Source organism: Dama dama, chromosome 6, assembly GCF_033118175.1.
Source record: "Dama dama isolate Ldn47 chromosome 6, ASM3311817v1, whole genome shotgun sequence".
In the NCBI taxonomy this organism is placed as follows: domain Eukaryota; kingdom Metazoa; phylum Chordata; class Mammalia; order Artiodactyla; family Cervidae; genus Dama; species Dama dama.
In genome coordinates this window covers 29,364,020-29,391,022 of record NC_083686.1, presented here as the reverse complement: position 1 = coordinate 29,391,022, position 27,003 = coordinate 29,364,020, and the positions used below count along the sequence as shown (strand labels likewise).

The 27,003-nt window shown below is 38.9% G+C and overlaps 1 protein-coding gene across 3 annotated transcripts in view; it reads left to right on the top strand.

Moving 5' to 3' along the window:
* SLC4A4 (solute carrier family 4 member 4) overlaps nt 1-27,003 on the top strand; it is a 355,228-nt gene that overhangs the window by 289,164 nt on the left and 39,061 nt on the right. For all 3 annotated transcript variants that reach the window (XM_061145831.1, XM_061145832.1, XM_061145830.1), the window contains exons 15-16: nt 3,532-3,602; nt 13,702-13,893. In XM_061145831.1, coding sequence (XP_061001814.1) covers nt 3,532-3,602; nt 13,702-13,893 — 263 coding nt within the window. The remainder of the gene's footprint in view (nt 1-3,531; nt 3,603-13,701; nt 13,894-27,003) is intronic.

Sequence of the window (27,003 nt, the reverse complement as noted above, 5' to 3'; positions counted from 1 at the left end):
GTATTTAGATGAGCAGATTGACATATATCAAGAACTGGAGAGCAGTTACTGAAAGTTCAGATTGGAACTCAATGGTCTTTATTATCTGTCATTTATTTCACACACACACAAAAAGGAGCCTGGAATATCATCCTCCTCCCCTTCTTACTCCTTGAGTTTAGGCAGAAAAGTATGTTACAAAATGACCTTCACTCTCTTATGACAGGAAGCTCACAAAAATGCATTAAAGAATCTAGCTCAGAAAGGACAGCTTCACAGACACCAGCTAAATAGTGCCTTTGAATTCACATATGCTGTTTTTCTTCAAATGCTCAGACAGGTCAGACATTTCAGTTTACAGTAGAGAGAGCCATCTAACGTGGGTGAATTGTAATTCCCCACCTTGAATTCAGTGGCCAACATAAGTAATTTTGATTCTGATGAATAGAAATGCAAGGTGGGGAAAAAAAGGGTGAACAAGGTTTTGGTACCAGCTCTCCTTCTGGTTGATTCTGTAATCCTGGGCAAGAAACCTGGCATATCTTGCCTCAGAGTCCCATCCAGTGTAAAACAGGTGTCAAAGTATACCTGCTACATGTGTCTTCTCTGTTTTAAAATGAACAAATGGAATAAGGTAAGAAAATCTACTTGAAGCTTTTTACAACATAACAGTAAAATACTTCTAGGCTTTATTAGTTATAATTTACTAACATCTTCTTTCTTTGGGCCAAGCATCCTCTATCCTATTTTGATTCCTTCTGTGACCTGCAGTGAAACAGTAAAAATGAGAAAACTGAGTCTGCAAGTGTGCTAGTTTCACTGATGAAGTAGGGAAGCCCTCCCTGGCCGCAGCTAGAATTAAGTTAAAAGTTTAACAATTGCAAAGCCTTCAAAGATAAGAATGGGTTGAGAAATGGACTGAAGCTAAGTATTTTCTTCCCTTTTATTTGTTTTCCATATTTCAGTTCTTTTGCCTTTATCTGCTGTGATTCATTTGTAGTCACTACATGACCCCATTCCTAGCTTCTTTTATTGTTAGTAAACAAATATTTTTTCAGCTTTATTGAAGTGTGTGTGTGTGTGTGTGTGTGTGTGTGTGTGTGTGTGTTTAGTCGTGTCTGACTCTTTTGCAGTCCCATGGACTGTAGCCCGCCAGGTTCCTCTGTCCATGAAATTTTTCAGACAAGAATAATGGAGTGGGTTGCCATTTCTTACTGCAGGGGATCTTCCCAACCCAGCGATCAAACCTGTGTCTCTTGGCGTCTCCTTCATTGGTAGGCAGATTCTTTACCACAAGCACCACCAGGGAACCCCTTATTGAAGTATAACTGACAAATAAAATTATATATAAAGTGTACAACTTGATGATCTCATTACGCATATACATTGGGAAGGGATTTCCATGAAGTTAATTAACATATCTATCACTTCACATATTTATATGTATTTGGTGAGAACACTGAAGTTATACTCTCTTTGGAAATTTCAGTGATACAGTATAGTATTACCAACTATAGTCATCATCTTGTAATTAGACCCTTAGACCTTAGTTCTCTTACCACTGGAAATTTGTACCCTTTTACCAACTATCCCTATTTCTCTCACCCCGAGGCTCTGGGAAACACCATTCTATTCTGTTTCTATGTGTTTGACGTTTCCTTTTTTTTTTTTTTTTTCATATTCCACATATAAATGATATCATGCAGCTTTGTCTTTCCATGTCTGACTTATGTTGATTAGCATACATAATGTCCTACAGGTTCATCCATGTTTTTGAAAGTGGCAGGATTTGCTTTTTTTAAGGTTGAATAATCAACAAATATTTTTGAGCTCCTGTTAGTTAAGTGCCAGATTGGGCAGATTCTGGGAGAAAACAGTGAATAGGGCATGCCCCCTTTCACCTTCCTTCAGGGCTCTTATGTCCTAACTTTTCAGCAGTCAAATAAACCTGTTTGTTTCCTCTAAAAAGTTTATATAAATGAGACCCAAAACACGGCAAACTAAAAAGACAAGTTACAGATGTTGGGGCCTGGGTTGGGGGTGAGAATGATCTGGGACCAAACAGTAATTAGCAGTTTGGATATTGAATGAGCTTTGTGATCCTCAAAAACAAAAACTTGATGTGCTTTTTCATATTTCCATATATTAGAGATAGTCTCTGCATAATAATATATTTTCTAATACATAAAGCTCCATGTAATAGGAAAAGGGCTTATCTGATAAAGAAAAATCTTTTATAGAATACCTTTGAAATACTATGTTTTAATTTTGGACTCATAAATGGAAAGAAAACAATGAAATATTTCAAAGAGGAGTGTTGGTTTAATAAATAATTAAGGTTCTTCTACAGTTCAGTTCAATTCAGTCACTCAGTCGTGTCCAACTCTTTGTGACCCCATGGACTGCAGCATACCAGCCTTCCCTGTCCGTCACCAACTCCCAGAGCTTGCTCAAACTCATGTCCAACTAGTTGGTGATGCCATCAAACCATCTCATCCTCTCTCGTCCCCTTCTCCTCCTGCCTTCAATCTTGCCCAGCAACAGGGTCTTTTCCAATGAGTCAGTTCTTTGCATCGGGTGGCTGAAGTATTGGAGCCTCAGCTTCCACACCAGTTCTTCCAATGAATATTTGGGGTTGATTTCCTTTAGGATTAACTGGTTTGATCTCCTTGCAGTCTGAGGGACCCTCAGGAGTCTTCTCCAACACCACAGTTCAGAAGCATCAGTTCTTCAGTGTTCAGCTTTCTTTATGGTCCAGTTCTCACATCCATACATGACTAATGGAAAAACCATAGCTTTAACCAGACAGACCTTGCAGCAAAGTAATGTTTCTGCTTTTTATTACGCTGTCTAGGTTTGTGATAGCTTTTCTTCCAAGGAGCAAGTGTCTTTTAATTTCATGTCTGCAGTCACCATCTGCAGTGATTTTGGAGCCCAAGAAGTTGTTATGCAAGTGACATTTTATTAATTCCATAAATGATATCAAACTATATGAAAATAATTTAAAATTAGATTAAATGTGCATGCCCATTATAATAAATTATATATAATTTACTATTTAGTATTTTTTTGTTTACACACATTTTGCAGAGATATACTGCTTCCTATGAATTCCACAGTTCCAAAATCAGATGATTCTTAATTAGTAAAGCTTCAATTTATAAGATTTAACTGTATGTGAAGCCATAATAAACCTATTTCCTCACTTATTAACAGTCATTTTTTTCCACTAGGTAAAATATGTTGAATGCCTTTTTGTAATAGAGGAGATTTCTTTTTCTTTTGAAACCTTAAACAAATTACAATACCATTTCCTTAAATACTTGTCATTCTTTCTTATCAGATTAGAGCATAAAAGACATGTCCAAATTTTTGGTTATTTTATCTAGGTGAAAGGTAAATACAGTTATAATAAAGAAAAATTTATTGTGTCTTTATGTTTTTGTTGAAGACATTTTTAAAATGCCTGGTCCTGCTTTTTTAAATTACTAATTATGAATTTGGGTCACTTTAATCTTATTTTTATAGTAAAAAATGGTGTTTTTCTTACAGTTAATATCTCAGTGTCTAATGATACTACATTGGCTCTTGAAGATTTGCCAACTGTTTCTTCTTCTGACATGGTAAGTGACTTACTATTTTAAATCATTTGCATATTATGTGTTCTAATTATAATATTCATGATATGATGTTTCTTACCAATCAGCAATCCTAGTCTGAACACATATTTAATAGTCAGTGATATTGTAGAGAACGAACAAACAGTTTCTGTGTTCTGATCAACTTTTTTTCCTTTTCCTTTTTTCTTTCAAACTTAAGTATTTATTACTATAACACAATTTTCAAACCTTCTCAGGAATTTGACTGCTATCTCCGTTAATTATCAGCTTGAAATATTTTCACAAGGGAAAGTGAGGTACGTTGTGAAGTGAGAGCATGGAACCCTCCCTTTGTTTCTAGCACGATTACAAATCCTTCTGAAGACCAGAGGGCACTGTGTTCCCTTCACTGAGGGTGATTGTAGCAGGACATTTCCCGTGTCACTTAGAAAGGACTGTGCCTCTGTCACGTGATATCCTTTCCCATGGCTTGTAACCAAGGCTCTTTAAGAGACTGGAACTAAGCTTTAAAAATGAGCTGTTTTGCATGGAAGGTCACACACTGGAAGAAGACCTTTGTGCTGGAGAAAAAGGGGCAAGTGCTGTTTCAGACTCGCAGTTGTGTTCCTTCTGCACTGGATATGGAATCTTACCAAGGAATATCAATCTCTCAGTTATAAAGACAGAAACCATAATACTTTGTATTGATAGAGTGCCCATCTCTCAGGAGACCAGAACACTTCTGGAGATATTATATAATCAGTGCCCACAACATCCCTTTCAAAGATGACGCTTTGTATCTTTCCTGAATATCTCTCACTTGACCCTGGTTTCTCTCGTTTTCACATTCAATGGCTCTCTTGACTTCTTTCCTTACTGTTTTCTCTGCCTTTCTCCCAACTTTGCCTCTTTATTTCATCCATGTTTGAGAGCACATGTGCATGCACAAGTGTGGGGGTGTGTGTGTGAAAGAGATATGTATACGTCTTAAGGGCCACATAACTGAAAAAAATTCAGTTTTCAATCTTTGAGCCAGCTGACCTGGTGCCTAAAAGGATATAACTTAAAACAGAGAAAAATACTTCCTTCTAGACTTTTAAGAAACTTATTTAAAACCTAATTAAAATATATATGTAACTAATTAAGATGGTTAATTTGGAATAAAAATTAATAAAACATTTACTTCCAATGAGTTGAAAAGAGATTGTTTCCTAACTTAATTCTTTTTGTAACTAATCAAGTAAAGTTTTTTTTTTATTATTATTATTTTTTTTTCCAGTGGGTTTTGTCATACATTGATATGAATCAGCCATGGATTTACATGTATTCCCAATCCCGATCCCCCCTCCCACCTCCCTCTCCACCCGATTCCTCTGGGTCTTCCCAGTGCACCAGGCCGGAGCACTTGTCTCGTGCATCCCACCTGGGCTGGTGATCTGTTTCACCATAGATAGTATACATGCTGTTCTTTTGAAATATCCCACCCTCACATTCTCCCACAAAGTTCAAAAGTCTGTTCTGTATTTCTGTGTCTCTTTTTCTGTTCTGCATATAGGGTTATCGTTATCACCTTTCTAAATTCCATATACATGTGTCAGTATGCTGTAATGTTCTTTATCTTTCTGGCTTACTTCACTCTGTATAAGGGGCTCCAGCTTCATCCATCTCATTAGGACTGGTTCAAATGAATTCTTTTTAATGGCTGAGTAATATTCCATGGTGTATATGTACCACAGCTTCCTTATCCATTCATCTGCTGATGGGCATCTAGGTTGCTTCCATGTCCTGGCTATTATAAACAGTGCTGCGATGAACATTGGGGTGCACGTGTAAAACTCTCACTGTTTGCAGATGACATGATCCTCTACATAGAAAACCCTAAAGACTCTACCAGAAAATTACTAGAGCTAATCAATGAATATAGTAAAGTTGCAGGATATAAAATTAACACACAGAAATCCCTTGCATTCCTATATACTAACAATGAAAAAACAGAAAGAGAAATTAAGGAAACAATACCATTCACCATTGCAACAAAAAGAATAAAATACTTAGGAGTATATCTACCTAAAGAAACAAAGGACCTATACATAGAAAACTATAAAACACTGATGAAAGAAATCAAAGAGGACACAAACAGATGGAGAAACATACCGTGTTCATGGATTGGAAGAATTAATATTGTCAAAATGGCTATTCTACCCAAAGCAGTCTATAGATTCAATGCAATCCCTATCAAGCTACCAACGGTATTTTTCACAGAACTAGACCAAAGAATTTCACAATTTGTATGGAAATACAAAAAACCTCGAATAGCCAAAGTAATCTCAAGTAAAGTTTTAAAATGAAAGTGTGAGTCACTCAGTCATGTTTGACTTTTTGTGACCCCATGGACTGTAGTTCACAAGGCTCCTCTGGCCATGGAATTCTCCAGGCAAGAATACTGGAGTGGGTTGCCATTTCCTTCTTTAGGGAATTGTCCTGACCCACGGATTGAACCTGGATCTCCTGAATTACCAGCTGGTTCTTTACCATCTGAGCCACCAGGGAAGCCCTGAACTAAGAAATTTTTAAGTACTGTCTTTGGGCAAGACCTGGAGAGACTCTAGTAATTGACGTGTAATTCTACTAAGATGTCACTATAAGATTCATGGAAAACAAATGAAAGTTGTGGTTGACTTCTGATATGACTGTGATGTAGACTCACACTAATGATAGTAATTTAGCTACCATTTATAAAGCATCTACAAGAGACCAGGTGTTTTATACATATTATCATTATTGTAAACCTTTATTTGTATTGTGATCATTTACACAACCTACCAGGCATAATTATCTCCATTTTATAAATGAGAGTGATTGAAGCCCCAGAAGGTAAATAACCTTTTCTTGCTTTAGGTCACGTAGCCATAAATTAGTAGAACAAAGATTGAACTGAAATTTGGGTGGTTCCATAACATGTGGTATTGCTAGTGCACCATGATGCTTCAAAGTTTTCAAATTGAAATGTTTACTATCATTTACTCTTTTCATCCCTATGAATGCTCTATACTCCAGGGCAATAGTTCCCTCGTGTGTGTATCAATTACTTACCTTAATTAATATGTTCAGTTTCTATGTCCAACTTCTCTAGAGAAGAAATTGGGGCAAAATATGTAATGTGTGTGTGTATGTAATTATAAAGGACAACTTTTTTCCTAGTCTTCATTTCTCCTTTTCTATCTATATCAATCCCTTTCTGTATACTTTGCATAAACACACACACACACACACACACACACATACATGATTCAGAAATGAATGTTAGAAAGGTAATATGATTTATTACCATCAATTATAGCACCTACTAGGGGTCAGGCTATTTACATTAATTGTCTATAATCCTCACAATACCTTTATGAATTATGGTGTTACCTGCATTTTATAGATGAATCGGAGGCTTATAAAGCTTAGCTAACTTTTCAAAGGCCGTATGACCAGTATACAGTAAAATCAGAATTTGAACTCAGGCTTTCTAACTCCAAAATCTGCCTATGTCCATTCTTTGGGGAAGCAGAACAACACATCATGTAGAAGGACTTACAGATACTGAGTCCTCATGTCAGACTGCCTGGCTGCAAATGCAGGACTCCACTACTTTAATCACGAGCTGTGGAACCTTCTCAGCTTCCCATCTGTAAAATAACGATGAGAAGAGCATTTCCCTCAGAGACACTAGAAGAGCCAGATTAATAAATTGGCGGCCAGCAAAGTGGCTGGCACGTACTTGTCTCTCGGTCGATGTTCGGTGCTGTTTTTATTCTTTGCAGGTGTTCTTATCGTTCCACTAGGCCATTGGCCACCATCACTCAGGTTGGTGGAGAGAAGAAATTGATAGCCACTGCTTCTGACCACCTCCTGGGTCCTCTGTGTGTTTGGCCATCCTCGCTCGGCGAGCCTGAACCTTTCCTAGGACCTACAGTCAGCAGGGCTTCATTTCCTTCTTTTCATTCAGCAATAATTAGGTCAGGAAAGAAGATGCTGTAAAAGTGGCGTGCAGCCCTGGGGCACCATGAGACTCCCTCTTGGGAGAGGGAACAGGTTCCCTCTCAGTAGGTTCTCCCTCGTTACCTCTTTTATACATAGTATCAATAGTATATATGTGTTAACTCCAGTCTCCCCATTCCTCTCACTCCTCATCCCCTGCTTTCTTCCTTAGTGTCCATACATTTGTTTTCTACATCTGTGTTTCTATCATTGTGTCTTTAAATTTTCCCTCTTTGATCAGTTTTCCCATGGATTTCTCACTTGGAATATCCCTTTAACCTGCAAACGAAATTCCCGCAAAGGTCTCTGTAAGTCTTTAAGACCAGCCACAATTGAGATTGGCTGGTAATTGAGATGACCAGCTCTCAGAGTCAGAGAACAGATTTCAGAATCTAATGTCAGAAGCTTCTCTTAGGAAGACATGATTGAAGGGATCAGTTGGTATTTGTTTTTCATGAGAGATTTATTTTTATAATTTGATTTTTTTTATTAAATTCAGTCATACGTTAAGATGCACTGTTCTTAATGTGCTCATTGCAATGAGTTTTGACAATTTTATACCTCATGTAACTACTGCCTGAAACAACATAGAAAACATTTCCATCATCCCAGAAAGTCCTCTGAAATGCCCTATTTCTTGTTTTATGCCCCAGCTTTTTGAGCCTTGGGAGATCTTTGCCCAACTGCTCTGCTCACTCCGTTCCTTCAGAGGGCAGATACCTTAGCCCTTTCAGAAGTGCCTGAAAGCCTCACAGGGATTTCTCTCGCCTGTCCTTTCCTGCTTCCTGTCTTAAGAAAGTGTCTTTCTTGCATTTGATGGAGATTCTGTGTCTAAGTGGTGTTTCTCTCAGCTGTCTTGTCAAATCTCCAGCCTTTTATGAACTCTCTGTGCATTTGGCAAAGACCATTCGAAAGTTTGGTGGATGGATGCAGGCTTGGTTGATGCCTAGGGAGGGCTTCACAGAATTCTAACCTGTCTCCCAGACTACAGAATCATTAAAAATTCATGAAAGATGTGGCTCATTTCTCCAGACCTTCAGTGCATTGATCTTCCACCTGCATTGATCTTCCACCTGCATTGATCCTCCACCTGCAACTCTGCCAGGGATGAGGCAGCCATGGACCTCTTCTCTCCTATGAAGATCTTGTAGCTTTTTGGCATTTAATTTACTTAGGATTTTTACTTCCTTATCTTGTTGGTGGAATTTTTAAAACTATGACCTTATGAGAACTTCCCTGGTGATTCAGATTATAAAAGATCCACCTGCAGTGCAGGAGACCCGGGTTTGATCCCTGGGTCAGGAAGATCCCTGAAGGAGGGAATGGCTATCCACTCCAGTTTTTATCCTTGTGCTTTGGTTGTTAGGTTGGGACTACTGACAGTCTCCTGCAACTTTCTATATCTTAATCATAAGTAGGACAACTAATTACTTTTGATATTTCACAACAATATATGTAACTACAGTTGCAGCTCATATATGTCCCATAGATCATAAAGTAAGGTTGCAGATCACTGCAAATCTGGCTTACCCACTGCAGGGAAAAAATCCTAAATGAGTACTTTAACTTCTTAAGCTTGAGACTTTTATTTGTAGCATTACCCATAGGTATGTAAACACACACACATATACTGTTTAAAGACATGTATTTTACCAGATGATACTCAGAGAGCAATGTAGAATCTTTAATTTTTATGTCTGAATTTTTGCTTATTGTATTGCCCAGTGACACATATTATGTCTACATGGAGATGCTGTTAATCATGGGCCTAAGAACTATTACAGTCTCATAAATTCCACTTGGCAGTCAGACATGGAAGCAAAAGTGCTTTGATTTGATGTACCTTCAGGGTGATTCTAGGAGTTAACATTCTTTTCATGGGAAATGGAATATCATATTAATCTTCCTGTGCAATAACATTTTTGTGATTTTATCTCATTAAGAAAGTCAAGTGCACAAACCATTCTGTCCTTAAATCTCCTTAAAGATTACATGTTTCTACTTTTAAAAATATTATGGAAAATTTCAAACATGCCCTAAAATAGAATACTACAATAAATCCTCATATATACATATCACCTAGCTTCAATGACTGTCAAACATTTGCTCATTCTCACTCATATATCCCCCACTTTTGTCTTTGTGGAGGATGCTGTGGTATTTTAAATTTTAAAATTAACCCTTCAGTATACATTTTACTTTTAAGGTTTATGAATGTATTCACTCAGTACAAATAGGGTCATTCTCTAGAAAATGAGATTCAGAAAAAAAATAGGTTGAAATCTCTTTTCATGAGATTGAGCTCAGTTAAGACCCTCAGCAACTCAGTCCCATTTCCTTTGTATCTTTTCTCTCACTGCCCATTTACACAGACACTCAGCTCTGGCCCACCTGGTCCATTCACTCTGAGTTCCTCCTCATGGTGAACATTTCATAAGTGGTACCTAAAGGACTTATTAGAGAAGTGAATGAAGCATCATATGTCCCCAGATCCACATCTTGGCTCGTGGTGTCTATCTAATACTATACCTCTCTGTTTCTGCTAGTACAGAGGAAATAGACACCCAAAGTTTGTCACATTTCTTCCCCTCTCCACAGGCTTTCGTTACTCTCTCTGCATTCCTTTCTAGTTCTTTGTCTTGCCACACTTCTGCCTACTGCCTTTTGAGTATGAGTTCTATAGAGACCAGTCATTTTTCCAAGGTGCAGTTTAACTTTTGTTTTCCCTGTGCTCAATGAAATTAATTAATCCCTCTTCTGATCTACTAATCTCTGTACTATTTGTTTAGACACTTTCTTTTACTGCCTTGCATTGTTAATATATAAGTGGACATATTTTATTTCTCCAATAATAAAATGTTATTTTTATTCTTCTTTATTGCTCCCTTAAAGCTTAACATAGTTATCCATGTAATAGGGACCCAGTACATTTTTTGTTTTCTTTAGGCTAAATTTTCCACTTTTTGTTTTGTTACTCAAAATAGCCTGTGTCTAAGTGAAGTTGCATCATCAGAGTTAGAAAAAAATAGAGTCCCAGTTACATTTGCATTTCAGAGAAATAATGAACAAATTTTTTTTTTTAGTGTATGTCCTGCATGCTACATGTATGTGTGTGTATAGTTGTGTGTGTGTGTGTGTGCTCAGTCGTGTCCAGCTCTTTCTGAACCCATGGACTGTAGCCCACCAGGCTCCTCTGTCCATGGAATTTCCCAGGCAAGAATACTGGAGTGGGTTTCTGTTTCCTACTCTAGGGGATCTTCTAGACCCAAGGATAGAACCCCTGTCTCTTGCCTCTCTTGCATTGGCAGGCAGATTCTTTACCACAAGCACCACCTTGGGAAGCCCCACATATTACATGGGACATACTAAAAATGTTATTCGTTGTTTACTTAAAATTCATATATAACTGGAAATACTGTATTTTACCTGATAGTCTAAATTGAAAGTTTATTTTACTTTAACTTTGTCCTCCAGATAAAAGAGTAGCTATATTCATAGATAATCTTCCTTAAATATGTCAAATGTTAGGATCTTGATGAGTGATTTCACTCATTCAGTTAACTAAGAATTCTTTTGGTGCCTGCTGTATCCTAAACTGAATTCTGCCCCTGTCTTGGTCCACTCTTTCTTATTTTTTGTTGACACACAGTCCCTTCAGTCTGTAGACACTCTACTTTAGTCTTTTCTGGGTTTACCTATCTGTGGTCCAGAGAGGCCAGAACCTAGTCAATCTTCCTCTCTTTCCATCTTAATCTTTCACCTTCCTCCATTCTTGTTTTTACCCACACCCCATTTTTCCTTCCAGACCCATAACTGGGTTCTTTTTCCACCACAGACATCTTCGTGTCCAAAGGAAATGGCAACCTCCAGTATTATGGCCTGGAAAATTCCATGGACAGAGGAGCCTGGTGGGCTACAGTCCATTGGGTCACAAAGAGTCAGACATGACTGAGAAACTGAGCATACATTTATTAGCTAAGTTTAAGTTCTATGGGAGTAGGAAACTGTGTGTTAAGGTGTAGATACCAAGGTTTATACATGCTACCTAAAGATTTTATGCTGGAGCCCTTAATGAAGATGATGTCAGAGGCTATATTTTCTGTACAATGACACAAAGAATCATTTGAGACATGCAAAAAATGTGATACTAGCATTTTAAGGTGACATAAGTAAGAAACATGTCTATCATTTCATGCACATCTGTATAGTTCTCATCTCTGTAAGAAAATCAATAAAGCTTCCTGTTGAGGTTGTTTTAATGCAGCTCACCTCTTTGGGGAGTTGTAGCTATAATGAAGGGTTCTGCTGATCTTAAAGTGCTGAAATTATGGTAAATTTTTGTTTATTTTAAATCAAAGAAATCTGTTACCTGTTATGACCTCTAAACTTTAAAGGTATTGGGCTTAGAAATATCCGTTTATAGAAATCTGCAAAACAAAATGAAACATGATTAATCACTTCTCAGAAACAGAGTTTGATAAAAGAGTAATTTTGCAATTCAGCTGTTTACAAGATGAAACTAATATTTCAGGGACAAATCTAGAGTTTATTTCTTTTTCCTGACTTACGTAAGAACTTTACCTTTTGAGCACTATAAAAATATGAACTCTTTCTGGCCAGAGATTCTTCTTTAATGTGTATGATCTTTTATTACTAGATTAGTTATATCAAGAAAATGCATGAATAGTAAAGGATATTGATGATGCATTTGGTGTGAGGTAGAACTCCTGCCTTCAAAGGACAGGAGAAATTTATCTTTTTGTATTTATTTGAGAAGTATCCTGGAATTACTCTTCTGTGAGTACCTGACATACACATTAGTCTTGCACCTAAGAGGAAGTCTGATCTCCTAGTACCAGCAGATTCAGTGTCTGGTGAAGCTCTGCTTCCTGGTTCTAGATAGTCTCCTCATTGTGTCTTCCTGTGGCAGAAGGGACAAGGAGCTCTCTGTTTTGCAAGGGCACAAATCCCATTCATGAAAGCTTCCCTCTTGACCTAATCACTTCCCAAAGTCTCCACCTCCGAATACCATCACATATGAGGGTAAGGTTTCAGCATATGAATCTTAGGAGAGCCCAGATATTCGGACAGTAGCACCGCATTAGTGTCGGTCAGTAAGCGGCTGCAAGAGAGCATAACCTTCCAAATGAGGCTGCTGTTATGTCGTGAAAGGCAGTTTTCAAGAGAAGAAGACAGCTGTGAGCTTATAACAGCGAAAACTCCGCATCTGGAGGATGGGTGTCCTGGCCTTACCTAGTACCATAGCTAAAGGATTCTCCCGCGTTTTAGGAACAGTGAATAGGAACAGAATTACACTGCTATCGAGAAGTGCGGCACTGACAATGTGACCGCAATTCATGAGACAGAAGAAAATTTGAAAATGGCCTTGTGAGCTTGAGGCCATGAAGCAGAGGGATGGAGATCCCATACCCCACTCCTCAGCTCATCACACATTCCAGTAATGGATGCTCGTGATGCTGACCCTGGAGTCAGAAAGAAAAGTGTTTCATTAGGATACACAATTGGAAAAGCAGAGCTCTCCAACATTTTTAGAGTTTAGTTCCTCAAATCACCAATCTCTAGTTATTTTGAAAAGAAATAGCTCATTTGTGAAAGTGTGGGGTAAATTAGTTAGCCAGATATAAACTTTAGAGCGCTGAATCTGGGGCCATCAGACTGAAGCCCAAGAAGCTGTGCACCGCAGAAGTCAGGGCTTTTTGGACATCAGAGATGTTTCAGAGTCTCACGTTTAGAGACTTAGGAGATTATTGTGTCTTGGTTTACTCTTAGGAAGGTTCACAGGCAAGGACTTTGTGGTTTGTGTCTGTTGAACAGATGGGTGATTGTAGGGTTGTAGTACAAACCAGGTAATGGATTGCATCATTCTCACTGTATTTTCAATAACTGCCAGCCTCCTGGCCCCCCTTACCTGTTATTCCATTAACACCTCCTCAGATTTCACCCTTCAGTGGTTTATGCTTGGACTGTTTTACAGAAACTTCTAGCATAAATCCCCAAATAGACCATCAAGGATCAAAAGCTGCTTTTGATGTATCACAGTGTTCTCCAGAAAAATTTTCATGTTTTTCTTCTGCAGTACCATAATGCTACCTTTGACTGGGCATTTCTGACGACAAAGGAGTGTTTGAAATATGGAGGAAAGCTTGTGGGCAACAACTGTGGTTTTGTTCCTGATATCACACTCATGTCTTTCATCCTCTTCTTGGGCACTTACACTTCTTCTATGGCTTTGAAAAAATTCAAAACCAGCCCTTACTTTCCAACCACGGTGAGTACTTGAGCTTTAAATAATTTTCATTGAATTCCCACTGTTTCAATAACAATACAGTTTTACAAAATGAAAAAGGCACCTGTAATTCAACCTTTCCAATATGATTTCGTGTGTTAAAAATTGCTTTCCAGTCTCTGTGCATACGTATTTTTGACATAATTATAGTCTAGCTTCAGAAAAACCTTTCGGGATTTTGCTCGCATAATTCTATCCTAAATTGTGCCTGTCTGAATTCTGACTGTACTGAAAGGAAAAAGCAGGTGTATTCTATATAAAAATGCATGATACCATTTAGATCCATGGATCTTTGAGATCCATGGTGTGTTTTAAGTACGTAAGCAAAAACTCTTTCTATATTAATTAGGAATTTTGACATAGAATTCTTTGTTCATCAGCTGTACTTGTGAGTAATTCAGTAGTTGGACTCTGGGCTGTGGGAATAAATGTAAACCGTGTTGTTACACAAGTACTGGTGTAAGATATGGGTGTCATCTGAACCAGCCTTCCCTTCCCATAGTGACGAAGGCCACGGTAGAGAAACACAGGTAATTGAGCTGACTTGTCTTGTGCAGACATCCTGTCTCCCATTAATATGCTTGGGTGAGCTTCAAGTCAAAACTGTGCTTCCTGGAGAGACTACAAGATAAGACCAACATTTAGTTAATGGCATTTTGTTTTCTTACTTGCAGAACGAAGCTAATCCTTTGCTTTACAGTTCAATTCTCACTATTTAGGATGTCAGTAGTTCTTAGTAATCTTGATTATACTTGATTTTTATCAGTGAGCTGCTCTCTACAACTGGAATCTCATGAATCTTTCCTCCCGAGCTCTGTGTAGAAGGAGCAGGAGAACTTGGAAGACATGAGATGTAGTTGATAAAATTCCTTTTTTATTCCTGGGAAATGAGACTGAAAATTAATATATTGACTTTCAGCTAGGAAATGCTTTGTTCCTGATATCTCTTATGAAATGGAAAATGAAGGCAAGAGTTGATGATTGTCTCAGTCTGTCTGGGTGGCTATAACAGAGTATTAGAGACTAGAGGACTTGTAAACAACACAGATTTATTTTTTATGGTTCGGGAAGCTGGGGAGTCCAAGATCAGGTGCCATCACAGTTGGGTGAGTGCTCCCTTCCTGGTTCTTAGGCAGCGTCTTTTTCACTGTGTCCTCAGGTGGCAGAAGGGCTGGGGAGCTCTGTAGGGTGTCCTTTATAGGAACATTAATGCCATTCTGAAGACTCCATCCTCATTCTCTTCTGAAGGCCCCACCTTCTAATATCATCTTCTTTGTGGATTAGAATTCTAATATATGGATTTTGGAAGGACAGCCTTCAGACCACAGCAGGTTACTGTGGTCTGCAGATTTCATTAGAAATGTCCCGAACTAGCTGGCCCAAAGGATGAAAAATTTCCTCAAAGTGAAGTGTAGCAAGAAGTGTTCAACTTTGTCTGCCTTGAAAGGGCATCACAAAGTGGTGGTCCTTAGGCAGAACTCAGCCCTCATCCATTCTTTGTTTAGCCCATAGTTTGTACACACACAGACACACTCACACTTGAGGGCATAGGTGGAAACTGTCCTCTGCAGGCAGATAATTGTTCTCACTCCTGCTGCTCTTTATTGTCTAAGACTCGTCTTCTGCACACATTCAGGCTAAGTGCTTGTCCCTGAGACTTTGAGCGTGTAACACCAGTTCCCGTACTGGGAAATGTGCTTACTTGGTCCCCCTCTTCAATGGTGTGTTACGTGTAGAACAGTTTCCTGGGTAAAGGTCTTTGAGGATGATTTCTTCTTCTATATTGAGATTTTTCCTTCTTGATTATTAATTTATGGGACATCTTTTTTTTGGCTCACACTTTGGGAATCATCACCCTTTTTATCTCTCTCATTTGCCATAGTGTGAAAATGAAAGAATTTGTGAAGCACTTGTAAATCATAGTTAGCAAAATAATTTCAACCTTAAGATGAATAGTGATCATTTTAACTGTTTATGTAAATATCACCTTTTCTTTCCCTGCAAATTCCAAAATCGATAATAGCTCTTTGGACTTCAAGAAATTTCTTCTTATAGGAGCCCAAGCAGGTAGTTTCTCAGACATTGATAAATGCTGTTGAGAAAAGTTGGAAAAATATTGAATATGTGAAAATAAAATAATGAAGGCATTCTAGTTACAATTCCTGTTGAGAAGGTTCTCAACTTTGTTTACAGCTGCTTACCCCAAATTATAAAATAAACAGGTAGGAGGACATAGATTTGATTTCCAAGGAGTAATGTTTAAGTGTGTAGGCTTTCACACTATCATCTCCCTCCCCTACTCACTTCACAGTTATAGCTAATAATACCTACATACATAAATTATAAAAACATCTTTTTTTCCTTTCATTTGCCAAAATATGTTTTCATTTAAGCTGTCATTTAGAAATATGATCTCTGTAGGTAGGAGCAAATATGTTTATAGATTCATACACTTGTATTTTGGGCTTCCCAGGTGGTGGTAGTGGTAAAGAACCCACCTGCCAATGCAGGAGGCATGAGTTCTATCCCTGAGTCAGGAAGATCCCCTGAAGGAGAGCATGGCAACCCACTCCAGTATCCTTGCCTGGAGAATCCCAAGGACAGAGGATCCTGGCAGGCTAGAGTCCATAAGGTTGCAAAGAGTTGGGATACAACTGACTTGACTTAGCATAGCACATACTTGTATTTTATATTCTACAGTTAAAACTTAGATGCTTAAATGTGATTTCTGTGCTAGTACTAGAGCCTAACTGTTAATACTTCCTCAGTCTCACCAACAATTCACGTGAAACCTCTAAAATCGCAAAATGCTAATCCTGTATCGCAATGCCCTTGCCATAAAAGTGTCCACTTCTCCTTTAATTCACACAGCCTTCACTCTCTTTTTGTACTTCTGTTTCTAAATGTTTGTATGAGTTGTTAGTCGATCAAGACAGAATTGCTGGGAAACTCTTAGACTTCTGTTTTATTCCTCACATCAGTTAGCACCGGATTGGATGCAGGCTAGGCCCTCAATGCTTGTTGGCTGGTGGAGCCCAGTCAAGTAGAGGTAAATGCTGCAATTTATGGAAAGAGCGCATATGCAGGAACCCAGATGTTGTGGATGCTAAGGCCAGCACTGCCAGTAACTAACAGTGCACCCTTTGATAGCTAACTGTGGACTTTAGTCCACACCCATAACAGGGGAGCCCAGCTAGATGGCAGTTAACATCCTTTAAACTCTAATATTCTATAATCTTAAAGAGAGTTTTCTGATTCCATCTCCTAAAATAAAATTCTCTATGTTTAACTTCTGCTTATAGCAGTGAGAAAGAAGTACAGATTCCCCAGAGTCCATTGTTATCTCCATTTTTATGCCAGGTCTGCCTTTGCAGCTGCTGCCAGCCTCTGTCTGTGGATGATCCACAGTTGTCATCTAGCAAATTCAAAATTATACACTCAGATTAGGATGGTCTGAGGGGTTTAATGAAAGCATGATATACAAAGGTGACACTAGGTTGAAGGAAACTCCAAGGGAACATGTAATATCCAGTGATAATAACAGTGGAATTGTTATGATCTCTGGCTCAAAGGATGTGGAATGGGAGTGGTTGCTAGAACCTGGGAGAAGAGAGAGTGGTAGAGCTTTCCAGAGAGGCCCCATGACCTCCTTTGGACTGAGGAATTTAGCCAGCCTGAGGCAACCTCAAAGGGATATCGCTATGGGAATCAATAATCTGATCTCTCTCTCCCGGACAGGCTGAAATCTTCTGAAATCTGGAGAGCAAGGGAGTCTATTGTAGACCACACAGGTCAGCTTCCCAAGGCAGTGAACTTGGTAGAGGAGTAGAAAAGGTTCTGATATGACAAAAATGATATCCATCATATTTATCTTTCTAGGATTTTCTTTATCAAGTTAAACTCATCAGTCCACGTGATTATCCTGCTATAATAGCTCTCCTTTACATGAGCTTCCCTGATGGCTCAGGTGATAAAGAATCTGTGTGCAGTACAGGAGACCTGGGTTCAATCCTTGCGTCGGACAGATCCCCTGGAGAAGGGAATGGCTACCTACTCCAGTATTCTTGTCTGGAGAATTCCATGAACGGAGGAGCCTTGGCAGGCTACAGTCCATGGGGTTGCAAAGAGTCAGATACTACTGAGTGACTAGCACTCTCACTTCACTTACATGTATACCTCTGTCCCCGAGTTCAGTCTCTCTCATTGTCTTTGCCCACATCAGGGTTGGTTATCCGCGCTCACCTTCCCTCCTGAAGCCAGTCGCTGGCAGTCCATCAGTTTGAGCACTTAAGATGAAACAGTTTGTCTTTGCTAACTAACAGTCCATCAGGAATTTTGCTAATTAATAGTCTCTGTTAACTAATAGTCTTTTGCTAACTAATAGTCCATCAGGAATTTTTCTTATTTTTGATGTGGACCATTTAAAAAATCTTTATTGAATTTATTACAGCATTGCTTCTGTTTTATGTTTTGGGTTTTTGGCCATGACGCATGTGGGATCTTAGCTCTCTGATCAGGGATCAAACTTACGTCACTTGCATTGAAAGGCGAAGTCCTAACCAGTGGGCTGCCAGGGAAGTCCCAGGAATTTAATCTATCAGATACTTTCAGATTCTCAGTGGAATACGGTAGAGTAGCGATATCCCGCTGACTGCCCCCTGTGCTTCCCATCCTTTTAGGAGGGGTGCAGTGGGATCTGTTGTCCCATATATTTCCTGTTATATCGGCCTCAAGCCTTTCACCAGTATTTTGTCATCAAAACTTCCTGAAGGAGCATCACAGCATAATCTGTGATCTTCTCTAGCAGATGCCTCAGGGCTTTAACAGGAAATGTTCTTACAGAGTCCCCTACCAACCAGTGATGCTACTCCTGGAGCATAGATGCCATCAGTGCAACATATGGTGGCAAAATGAAAGCAGTCATCTTAAGGATAGAGGAGGATTGTGATTAGAAGAACTCATAAATCTATCAGTGCAGTTCAGTCACTCAGTCGTATCTGACTCTTTGCAACCCCATGAATTGCAGCACGCCAGGCCTCCTTGTCCATCACCAAGTCCCGGAGTTTACTCAAACTCACATCCATCGAGTTGGTGATGCCATCCAGCCATCTCATTCTCTGTCGTCCCCTTCTCCTCCTGCCCTTAATCCCTCCCAGCATCAGGGTCTTTTCCAATGAGTCAACTCTTCACGTGAGGTGGCCAAAGTATTGGAGTTTCAGCTTCAGCATCAGTCCTTCCAATGAACACCCAGGACTGATCTCCTTTAGGATGGATGGTTGGATCTCCTTGCAGTCCAAGGGACTCTCAAGAGTCTTCTCCAACACCACAGTTCAAAAGCATCAGTTCTTTGGCGCTCAGCTTTCTTCACAGTTCAACTCTCACATCCATACATGACCACTGGAAAAACCATAGCCTTGACTAGATGGATGATTGTTGACAAAGTAATGTCTCTGCTTTTTAATATGCTGTCTAGGTTGGTCATAACTTTCCTTCCAAGGAGTAAGCGTCTTTTAATTTCATGGCTGCAGTCACCATCTGCAGTGATTTTGGAGCCCAGAAAAATAAAGTCAGCCACTGTTTCCCCATCTATTTCCCATAAAGTGATGGGACCAGATCTATAGAGCCTCTGAATTAGGCAGAATTATTGGTACTTTGGCATAGTCAAATGCAGTGTGCTGACTGATGTATGTAATTGGCATGAAAGTGTTTTTCTCAAGGATCTACTTAATTTCCTCCTCTTAGAATAAGCAACAGTGCTAATGCTCCCTTGCATTGATATAATGATGAGATTCTTTAATAGCCTCCTGGTTGTTATTGTCATTTAAATAGAGAAAATCTGTAAGTTCCATGTACTATTAATAGCTTTGACAATTTCTTTGCTTTATTTAGATGACATTTGAGCAGAATGTTATTTGATATCCTTCTTTTTTAAAAAAGTATTCTATATCCTACAGTTAATATATTCATTCAATATTGAAAAAATTGTTTTGACTCTGTGTGCTTGATATAATACTAGATGATAAGGATACAAGGAGAAGTAATTTGTGGGTTTGGAATATAGTAGGAACTTAATATATATTTGTTGAATAAATTCAATTTTTGAATTTTTAAATGAGATGATTCAATTTAATCCTTTGTCCCATTCATGCTTACAGTGGGATCACACTTTGGTGACTTCATGTGACCTAAATAAATTGATGGTGGTCTTTGAGGTATTGGCTTTGTGGATGAGAAAAAAGTGTAGGGCTTCAGGAATTTGAATAAAAACATAATGAGCATGTTTGTTAGGTAACATACTTAGTTTTTATCCATGTAAAACAGTCTGGATTCCACAATTAGCTATATTTTGGAAACTTGATTCTTATTTGTCATTTTGGCCGTAACAATTCTATTAATGTTGTCTGTGTTTACTTAATAAACAGCTCTTTACAAGAATCAGATGACATCCCTACTCTCTTTTTCTCTCAGAAACTTTCTTGGTGAATAGTAAAAACTGTCAAACTGAAATAAATAATGTATCCAAATATGAGGAAGAAATAATGGGCCCGTACTCTTTGTCACATTCTAGCGTTGATAACACTGGGTGATAATTTGGCTAGTTCTTGTAGAATTATCAGACCACATCCTGCCATTGAAACTCATTTAAGAAATGACTTTTCTCTCGTTGAAGGGGAATCAGATTTTCAAATTCTTGTGTTATTTTGTACCAAGAACAATAATTTTTAAAGTCAAATTTGTTTCTAATCCAAAACTGGTTTTCATATTTTTCCCTTAAGAATGACAAAGGGATATTTGGTTTTGAACACAACCCAATCGGTTCAATATTCAACAAAGATTTTGGACATATGACAAAAATTACAGTTAACCTAAATTGAGAAAAACCCAAAGGAAAAAAAAATATTGGGAGCATTGATTGGCTGGACTGTTTTTTGAGAGTTTTTCTTTGTCTGTTTTTTGCAAAGTCCATTTTGCTATGTGATGCGGGAGATTTTAATAATTGCATAGAGGTAATCTGTGGAAAGAAGAAGCCTTTTTGGCCGTGGTACCTTGTTGGTCAGAAGCACTATCAACTTAGTTATCCATCATAGAAAAGTCCCCAGCATTGAAATCTATCCATTAATACAAAATGGTCTCCTGCTCCATTTCTAGATTGTTTAATTTATACACACGTGCATGCGTGCTAAGTCGTTTCAGTCATGTCTGACTCTTTGTGACCCTATGTACTGCAGCCTGCCAGGCTCCTCTGTCCATGGGATTCTCCAGGCAAGAATACTGGAGTGGGTTGCCATGCCCTCCTCCAGGGGATCTTCCTGACCCACCCAGGGATCAAACCCAAGTCTCTCATGTCTCCCGCATAGGCAGGCAGATTCTATACCTCTAGTGCCACCAGGAAAGCCCTTAATTTATACATATGACTTACTAACTATTCTTTTAAGATGTTTAATTTTTATACCTTAATATTAAATTATAGAACCACCTTCTTTTAAAGTCCTGGAACCCTTTATTTTAATGGTTTGAGGAAGAGGAGATATAGCCAAGACAGCCCTATTAGAGGATCAAGAAGTTTTGATAACTGAGCCTTAATCATTGAATTTTAGTGTTAGGACTTTAAACGGCATTGAGTCCAATGTTGCCTCTTCTTTCCTGACAAGTGCTCATTTGTGGGCTGCTTGAATGCCTCTCAGATAGGGAACTTCACATCTCCAAGGCATTCCTGATAGAAACAAAAATCAACCTTTCCATGGCCTCTATCCTCGGGGTCTGCCCTCGCCTTCTGAAGCTACACAGAACAAGTGTAGTCTTTCTTTTCTATGACAGATTTCACATGTGTGAAGGTAGTTTACTCATAACTTCTTGAGGTCTCTCATCATTTTTTTTTTTTTTTTTGGTATGTTTTCTGGAGTCCTATTCTACCGGTCATCCTTCTCTGAGTCAATTCCAAATTTTCAGTTTCAACTTAGAATATAATGACCAGACTGGGACATAGTATTTTCCAGGTGATTTACTTACTTGGGTCTGGCAGTCATTCATGTGGGTCTTTTTCTTCTGCACAGTTTGAGGCAGAATGGAGGAAGAGGCTGTGACTGCTGAAGTCTCCTTAGCTTCCCTGTTGAACCACTTTCTTAGGCCTACTCCCCTCTGCCCCTACTTGGAAAAACAATCTCTTTCTGGTAGACACTTAATTTGTAGGCTCTGAGGTCCTCCTAGATAAATAACACAATCCAATTCCCTTCTTAGTTCCCTGAATCTCTCTGAGTCTGGAGCTTGTGACATAGAAATCCTGGAGTCTAAATCAGACTTTCCTGTTAGTGAACTCTAAGTGTGTGTGTGTGTGTGTGTGTGTGTGTGTGTGTGCGCGCACGCGCACATGCTCAGTCTTGTCTGACTCTTTGAGACCCCGTGGACGGTAGCCCACTAGGCTCCTCTGTCCATGGAATTTTTCAGGCAAGAATACTGGAGTGGGTTGCCATTTCCTCCTTCAGGGAATCTTCCTGACCCAGGGATCAAACGTGAGTCTCTTGTATTTCCTGCATTAGCAGGCAGATTCTTTACCAACTGCACCACTTGGGAAGCCCAAATTCTAATTCTATTTGGGGGGATCAAATTTTAAATTTTTTATGATATTTTCTGCCTTTTCATGACTGCCAAAAGGCACATGTTTGTCTGACATACTTTTTTTTTCCATCTAGAATAAATGCTTTTTACAGTGTTGTTTAGCGTTTTCCATGCACTGCAATCATGGAAGGAATTGACATCATGAATTAATATTTATTGAGAACCCACAGGGTGCCTGCTGCTGTGCTTGTCTCTTTGTAAGAGCTCCATCCACTGAGAACCGCTCTGCAGGCTCACAGCCTCTCCCCCAGTTAATTTGGGAGCAGCTGCAATCCTCGCAAAGTGAAAACCAAATACCCTCTGGGGCTTCTAAGGAACCCAATTCATTTTTTATCCCTGTAAATTAACTAGCTTCTCACTGTTGGTGTCTCAACGATTATGACTCTCTTAATAATTAATACAGTATCATCCTTCATGAAGAGTATGTGTATAATAGATTTATTAGGTTGTTTTTGCCCAAGAACAAGAGAATAGCATATGGTTATTTGAATTTCCCTTCCCATCAACTTAATTTCTTCTTTGCTTTGGTAGTTTAAATATTTAAGCCAAGTTGCTTTTTATTAGATTCATTGAGATATTTTGTAAGTCTGCAGAGGACAGAAATATTTTCCTTTTTGTTTTTATAATTGAAAAATGGTAAATAAAAATATAAAAACTCAAAACTGTTCTGATATAAAAGAGTCTTCATTGAAATATGCTTTGCTTTTCACCATTCATGAGTGGAGGAATTATCATATGTCATAGCACATCTGTGTACCATTCAAAAAAGAGCAAACTTTTTTTTTTATAGTTAGTCCTTGATATATGAGTCAACTTGTGTTTCACTTAGATTGTAATAGTTTATATTCCTAGGATGTTGAAATTTGAGCCTGGAGAGACTTAGCATTTAACTGGATAGACCCATTAGTTATGATGTTTGTCCAAGCTAAATTTGAGGCCTCTGAATCCACAGGGTTGGCATGAAATCTTGTGGGAAGTTTTCTCATGAAAACTTTAGCGCCTCTTCTTCTAAGCATTATCAGTAATAGCTAGTAGGAAATTAGGAACTATGGGTTTCTAATTTGATTTCTTTATTTATATAAAAGAGTACTATTTTGGTGTTTTTGAAGGAGATCAACTTTGGTGAAAAAGGAGGATAAAATAAACTAAAAATGAAAGGAAATCCATACATGTTTCTTTGCTAAATATGTTTGGAAATGTGAGAAAAGCCCAAAGAGGGTGATTCTTATTCCTTAAAGTCAGATGCCACGCTCTTGTATCCGAGTCCTAGAGTGTATCTAGTAAACTGGGTGTACTCAGTGCTTGACATTTTTAGGGCATTTTTAATGCTTGTGTTTATAGTTTCTGCTGTTCGTTTTGCCTCATTCAAATTAAAGATTAATTTTAGTATAGGATAAGAAGAGCCTGCTAAAATAGCACCCCTACCTACCTTCGCTAATTAGAAGATTTAGAGTTGAATAGAAAAGTGGCCAGGGAAAAATCAATTTCCTTGACTATGAAGTTTAAATTAGATCCAATATCTTAGAAATGAATGTCTTACAATAAACACCCTCCAGGGGCGATTTCTGCTGTTCAGAACAGTATTGTATAATTTAACGGGAAGGAAGGGGAAATAGAAGCCAGTTTATTGTACAGAGCATATCACCCTGGCTGTGATTTTTAATGGGGTTAAGCAATATTTATGAATAGAGTAGCATTTTTTTCCCCATACATTTTAAGAAATGTAATCCTGAATTATTAGCATTTGACTTCTTAGGTACTGTTATACACGTAATATGGGCTTGCCTGGTTGCTCAAGGGTAAAGAATCTGCCTGCTAATGCAGGAGACGCAAGTTCAATCCCTGGGTCAGGAAGATTCCCCTGGAGAAGGAAATGGCAACCCACTCCAGTATTCTTGCCTGGAGAATCCCATGGACAGAGGAGCCTGGTGGGCTATAGTCCATGGTGTTGCAAAAGAGATCAGACATGATTTAGAGACTGAACAACAATGATACATATAGTATAATATTGCCACACTTCACAAGAATGCCATTGCCAAGGGGTTCTTACAAATTTATATGTAATATATGAATTTGTGAAACTAATGATTAAACTAAAATAGATAAATTATCTGTTTATTTATATTATTTTCCCATGGCTGCTATATCAAATTACCACAAACATAATGGCTGAAACACATTTATTGTCTTGAGATCAGGTGGTCAGAAATCTGAAATGTGTCTCAGTGGCTAAAAATCAAGGTGTTGGCAGGACTGTTCTTTCTGAAGGCTTTGGGGGAGACTGTTTCCCTGCCATTTCCAGCTTCTAGAGGCTGCCCACATTCCTTGGCTCTTGGGCCCTTTCCTCTGTCTTCAAAGCCAGCAGGGATCAGTCCAGTCTTTCTCATGCTGCATCACTCTCTCCTGCCCCCTCTTTCACTTAATGGGAATTCTTGTGATTACTCTGGACCCACTGGAATAATCCTAGATAGTTTCACCAATCGCAAGGTTATCTGATTAGTACCCTTAACTTCTACCTGCAACTCGAATTCTCCCTAGCCATGTTACATTACATATTCACAGAGTCAAGGAATTAGGCATCTTTAGAGGGGCATTATTCTACCTTCCACATTATCTAACCAAAATTTTTGCATAATTATCCTGGGTGATATCTTGGCGATGTCCTGAAGCAGGTGAGCAGAGAGACAGGAAGATGGGACGCAGGAACCATATGAGATAACACAGTGGTTTAGATAAGGGTGGGAATAGAAATGGAGGTGATGAGAAGAGACAGGATCTTTGAAGGTAATTGGCTGACCTGTTAGATGTAGGATGTGAGAGGAGGAGAAGAGTTGTTTGGATGGTCCAAAGTTTTTGGCCTAAGCAATAGGAAGAAAAAAAATTGCCATTAATGAAGATGGAGAAAACTACAGAAAGAGCAGTTTTAGGGCTTTGGTGCTTAGTGTGTGGAAGGTTGAGAATGCCTCCTCTCCTAAGTAAAGAAGCAACATTGCTCTGGTACTTGGTAGTGATTCCAGTCGGGCAGGTCTGTCCCCTAGGAGGGCCAGAGGTGCAGGCCTAATGGAATTTCTACCAAGAAATGGCAGATTGGACTCATTGCTAGCCTCTGCTTCCCTCCTCCTATTTATGGAGGGGGCTGAGATGAGGAGAAACACTGATTTTTTAATAGCCATTACCCTCTTTTGGAGCAATTTCTAGGATATCGGAGTTGTCAAAAACTTGGACTTGCTAAGTAAGGATTGGGAGGGTGATAAAGAAGAGAGAACTCCTTTTTTGGCCTTTGCAGTGACCTCTGGTCTTCAGTGATTCACAACCTACTGGACCAGAGCAGTTGTAACATCTTGATATTAAACCTGCTTCACAATGACCATCACTTTGCCAGATCATCCCGAATTGCCTGTGTCAAAACTTAACTCACACAAACTAAAGAAATGAGTGTTTCTTCCAGTATTGAGCCCCTGGAAACATCCTTTTTTTCTGCAGGGATTCCAGATACTTCCAACCAAAATGAGCTCTGTGTGGCAGTTTCATATTATTACTGGGCTTTTATTTCTTGTTTCTTGGAATTCAAGATTCCTTTCAAAGACCTCCTGACAGTAGATTAGTTATTCCAGTGGTTTCTGCAGCCAAAGAGACTTTGTGGAACTTGAAATTACCTGAGTTAATGTATATTAGGAGAGTTTATGGTGTTGCAGGTGTTATGCTAAGCACTTGCATGGCTTATCCTATTTAATTCTTATAACAAAGTGATGAAGTCATAGGGATTACTTTGGCTACATTTTGTGGTTGGAGTAATTAAAGCTAAGAAAGGATAAGTATTTACAACTAGGAAATAATGATGCTGGAGTTCCAAGCTAGACAATCTGATTATAAAAACTGTGTTTCTAACTGCTGTACTATATGTTCCCCAAATTGATCCCTGCCATCTATTTGTGCTTGTATTATTGTATGCGATTGGTGTTAAATTGCCCCTAAAGTCTCATAGCTGGCTCTCTGCACCTCTGTGTGGACTTGTCCAGAAAGCTAGACCAGTCCTCCAAGAGGGAAAGGAACTCCTGGTCAAAAGGGTCATCTTTGATCCTGCTGCTGGTGAGTCCTCAAGGCACCTGCCACCCAGTCACAGTCAAGAATTGAGCATGACTCTGCCCTCATTGAAGGCAAAAGGAGAAAAGGGTGGCAGAGGATGAGATGGTTAGATAGCATGAACTTTAGCAAACTCTGGGAGAAAGGGAAGCCTGGTGTGCTGCAGTCCATGGGGTCGCAAAGAGTTGGACACAACTGAGCGACTGAACAACTACAACTTGTCCTTCACACCCACATTGCCAAGTAATTCCATCCTCCATTTTAGTTTCTGTTGAATACCTGCTTGCTGTAGTCATACTGCTCTTTCAAAAGACCCTCTGTCCTAAGAACGGTGAAGCCACTAAGCCCCATCACTGATCGCTGTCCATCTCGCAGCATCAGAAAGCTGACTGC